Source organism: Hypomesus transpacificus, chromosome 17 (genome assembly GCF_021917145.1).
Source record: "Hypomesus transpacificus isolate Combined female chromosome 17, fHypTra1, whole genome shotgun sequence".
Lineage (NCBI taxonomy): Eukaryota > Metazoa > Chordata > Actinopteri > Osmeriformes > Osmeridae > Hypomesus > Hypomesus transpacificus.
In genome coordinates this window covers 2,428,769-2,432,763 of record NC_061076.1, presented here as the reverse complement: position 1 = coordinate 2,432,763, position 3,995 = coordinate 2,428,769, and the positions used below count along the sequence as shown (strand labels likewise).

General features: G+C 41.5%; 1 protein-coding gene across 1 annotated transcript; it reads right to left on the bottom strand.

Annotated features, from left to right (window-relative positions):
* Positions 1-866: 866 nt before the first annotated feature.
* On the bottom strand, positions 867-2,813 carry hexim1 (HEXIM P-TEFb complex subunit 1). The gene has a single exon (XM_047039087.1). The coding sequence runs from the start codon at positions 2,467-2,469 to the stop codon at positions 1,345-1,347; it is 1,125 nt and encodes a 374-aa protein (XP_046895043.1). The 5' UTR covers positions 2,470-2,813; the 3' UTR covers positions 867-1,344.
* Positions 2,814-3,995: the final 1,182 nt, after the last annotated feature.

Sequence of the window (3,995 nt, the reverse complement as noted above, 5' to 3'; positions counted from 1 at the left end):
TTTTGCTGCAAATGTTGTGTGTATTGGCAGTTCATGACTGAATAATGTGGGTTGTTTTAATGCAAAGTACATTTTGATGAAAATAGTCAAAATGTCTGCTCTGAAGCAGTTGTAAAATAATGGATGGCGCCCTCTAGAGGCTGGGGATGAATACAATCACAGCCGACGGTAAGATTCGAGACTGAGGAGACGTTTAAATCCGGGGATCTGAGTTCTAGCCAGAGACTTGAGACTGCATTGATTCGAATTCAGATAAGCATTGATTCGAATTCAGATCAGCATTAATACAGATAAAAAAAACACAACGGATTTGCAGATGCATTTACTGACTTGGACATACTACTTCACGACGTCATTTTAATAGCCCTAAACTTTGTTCAGGTCTTACACCTTTCACCTATCAACTTCCCTATGACATTTTAATTCATAACGGACCATTATATTGCTTGTGTCGTCATGGAATGACTTGATGACCCTCCCTACGCAGATTGTCATCTAAATGCCAAGTGTAACAAAACGATAACCACACAGAAATAACATCTCGTCATGTACACTAATAAGTGACAGCTAAGGCGAGATCCTCTATATGCCATGCTCATAAATGTCAGAGTATAGGCCAGACGTTTCTGTTGAGTCTTACTTTAAATTCACATAGCCTAGCTATGGCTAGGCAGCAAGCAAATGAATAAAGACGGGATAGATAATTATCCATTTTACTAATGTTTGTGTGAAATTAAGCCTATGCTCTTTGGTAAACAAAGCAGGAATCCATGGCCTACATTATAAAAGGCATTAGACCACTACATGAGATGTTATAGGCCTATAATTATTTAACCATTTATGAACTTCAGTAATTAGGCAAGTCGTCAGAACAAATCTTTATTTACCCATACGGAAAACAACTTTAGAGTGCACATGTATTTTGACAATTTATGTATTTATGTAAGTATCGAATTATAATGCTTTGAATGAATTTGCCTTATCCATTTCTAAAATGCGTCTCTAGGTCGTGCTGATTCGACAATTGGGATAATATTATAATGCATACAATACTTAGGAACAAAACAAAAACATACGCATGTTCAAATACATTCTCTTTATAAAAAGAATTGAGCTTTTTTTTTTTTACAATTAATATTTACATTTTCTTTCTTGAAAAAGTTTAATATCGACGCCTTACAGTCCAAAAAGAAAGGAAATATCAAGTATTGCAATGCAATTTACGGACTGAACAGTCCAAATAACAAACCGATTACATAAAAGTGACAGTTTTTAAAATCCTGTGCGAATCCCCTTGTTTCCTATTTGATGTTGTTTTCTTGAAGTTAACCTGCTTGTCCATTTCTATTTACCTATGGTGGCAATCTGTCCCCTTTCCTTGCTCAGCTGGTTCTGCAAGAGAAGCTCGCTGTTCTGCGCTTTCAGTCTCTCCAATTCGCTCTCCAGTTCTTTGAGTCGCGCAGAGTCGGACTGGATCTGGGGTACCGGGCTATCCAAGGGGGTAGCAGGATCGTTAACAGAAAATCGTAGCCTGTTGTTCTCCTCTTCCAAACGGGACATGCATTTCTCAAGTTCCAGATACTCCTGAACAAGCTCTTGCTTGGTCATATTTTGAAGACTCTCAACGTGGTACTTCTCATAGGTTTCGGAAAAGTCTCTCTGAAGAAATTCCCCCCCTGCATTTCCGGCCCTTCCAATGCCGTCGCTGCCACCTCCGCTACCATCATCATCTTCTTCCTCGTTATCCATAAGATCGTCCTCACTAGCTGTGTCTTCTGGGCGACCAGGCCCCAACAGCCGTCGGGCACCCATCTCAGTGTTCAGGTCTGGCTCCTCACGGTCATGCTCCTCCATTAGAAACTGTGTGGTATTATACGGTGCTACAGGGAGTCCTTTCGCAAACATCTCTTCTCTCACTCGGGAGGCCCGTGCAGTTTCTCGTTCATCGAGTTCTTTCTTTTCTTCCCAGGATAGCTTGTAATATGGCTTCCAGCGACGCTTCTTTTTTGAGGGTCGACGTCGGTGTTTTTTCTTGCCCTGACGCGCATCTGTCCCAACGCCAGAGTTGGTTCTCTTGACGTGATTGCCACTTTCTCCTTGCAGCTGGCTCAGGTTCTCCTCGAGCGGTCCATCTCCACTGTTACCGTGGGCAACCAGGCCACCTTCTCCCGCTGCATCTGCTCCGGGTTCCTGACAAGGCTGAGCAGCAGATGGACACTTGGGAAGTGCATTTCCGGCAACGAACACAGGACACACCTCCCTGTGGCCGCCTTGCATTTGCCACAACTTGTCTGTTGTGATACCACCACTGCCATCTACTTGATTTGTGTTTCTTTGTCGCCCCCTATCGTCAATCTCTGGTCCACCATTCTTATTGGCTGGAGGATGCTCCAAAACGGTTCCGCTCCCACCTGATGTGGTATCTGAAGTTTTAAGGTGATGGGTCTTCTCACAGCTTTGATCCGACATCCTGGTGGTGGTGCAGATGGATTTGCTTGTCTTACCACATTTTATGCGTTGTTTCTAATGTCGTTTTAAGATTGACTAAAAAAGATTTAACTAAGTTCTGCAAAGTATTCCGTTTCTATCTCACAATTAGCCAAACGTATATTAAAGGTAAAGTTGCTTTAAACGCAGTATTGTTAATTTAAAAACTAAAGTTTTCAAATGTAACACTTGGTCTTCTCAAACGATTCGTCAGAGCTACTGTTGCTAACTACCGTTAACTATTTCGGAGCTGCCAGATATCGCTGTCCTGTCCAGTACTACGCGACACTCCGTCGCTACAACAGTGTCCAGTGTGCTACTGTGAAAGAGGGAGCTCGTGCTTATATACAAACGCCGCCTCTACCAGTGCGCATGCTGCTTCTTATCGCTCGAGTTGCATTGTGGGATATGTCGTTTCAAAGTCTATTTTAAAGCTTGAAGCTTTTGAAAATAAACTACATGGTCCATGAACGTAGGTGTATTGACGTGAATGTTAGCCAATCGGATTTTATTAAAAAAGGCGGGATAAGCTACTCTTCTCTGTGTCTTTATTGGACAATGCTGAAAATGCTCTGTTGCTAAGCTTGAACTATATTGCTATTGGTAAAGCAGAACGTCAATCAAACACACACTGGTCTAACGAAGAAAGCAGTGCGGACAATTTTCATGCAGGTTAAACAACCACAAAAAGAAGGGAGAAATGTAGAAGTGTACAAGTACTTAGTTTAATAGTTTGTTACATGACATCCTACTCTTGCCACATAAAACATATCAATGAATATAATACAGTTATTCGATGTTCCTTTGTTCATGTATTTTCAATCACAGTACTTTCATGTACTACTGCAATCTTTCACCCCCCTCTGTTTAAGCAAAAAATGAAACGGTCTGGTGGTACGAAGTAGTCCGTTTCGACGGTTCATTTTGGAAAACAATCATCTGCCCATCTTATATGTGGCTTATTATCTTATTTTTTATGAAGTTATATGATTATATCATGTAATTCATAATTTGAGGTAAAATTGAACGTTGTATACGTATTTATCTTCCGCGCGGAGCGATATTTTACACACCCCATACGTCTTATTACAGAAAGTGGCGTAAGCAAAGATATGTTCTAACTAGAGTCAGCAGCGCCACCTTAAACATTCGAACGTATTGTTATTCTCATGGTTCCAAATATTGGCAGATAATGGTACTATGGGTTTGGCGAGGATCACAAACGTTTTACGTTGCATTTATCGGTCGTCAGTTAGCTACTGTTAGTACTAACAGTGGACCTCTTTAACGCAGTTGTCCCCATAAGAAGCACAGCTTCCAGTCAAATAGCTAGCTTGTGCTGGCGCTCCTTCGAGGAAGCTAACGTCGTTAGCTAGCAAGCTAGTATGGTGGCAACTATAAGCTAGCTAGCTAGTTTGCAAACAACACACAACTTATTGGATCAACTAGGCATCCTTAACAACCGCCCAAACATTTTCAGAGTAAGCACGCAGCTCGGTCAGATTTTG

Bases quoted from the DNA above. Each gene is read 5' to 3' on its own strand.
- hexim1 (XM_047039087.1), bottom strand. From the start codon at position 2,469: ATGTCGGATCAAAGCTGTGAGAAGACCCATCACCTTAAAACTTCAGAT.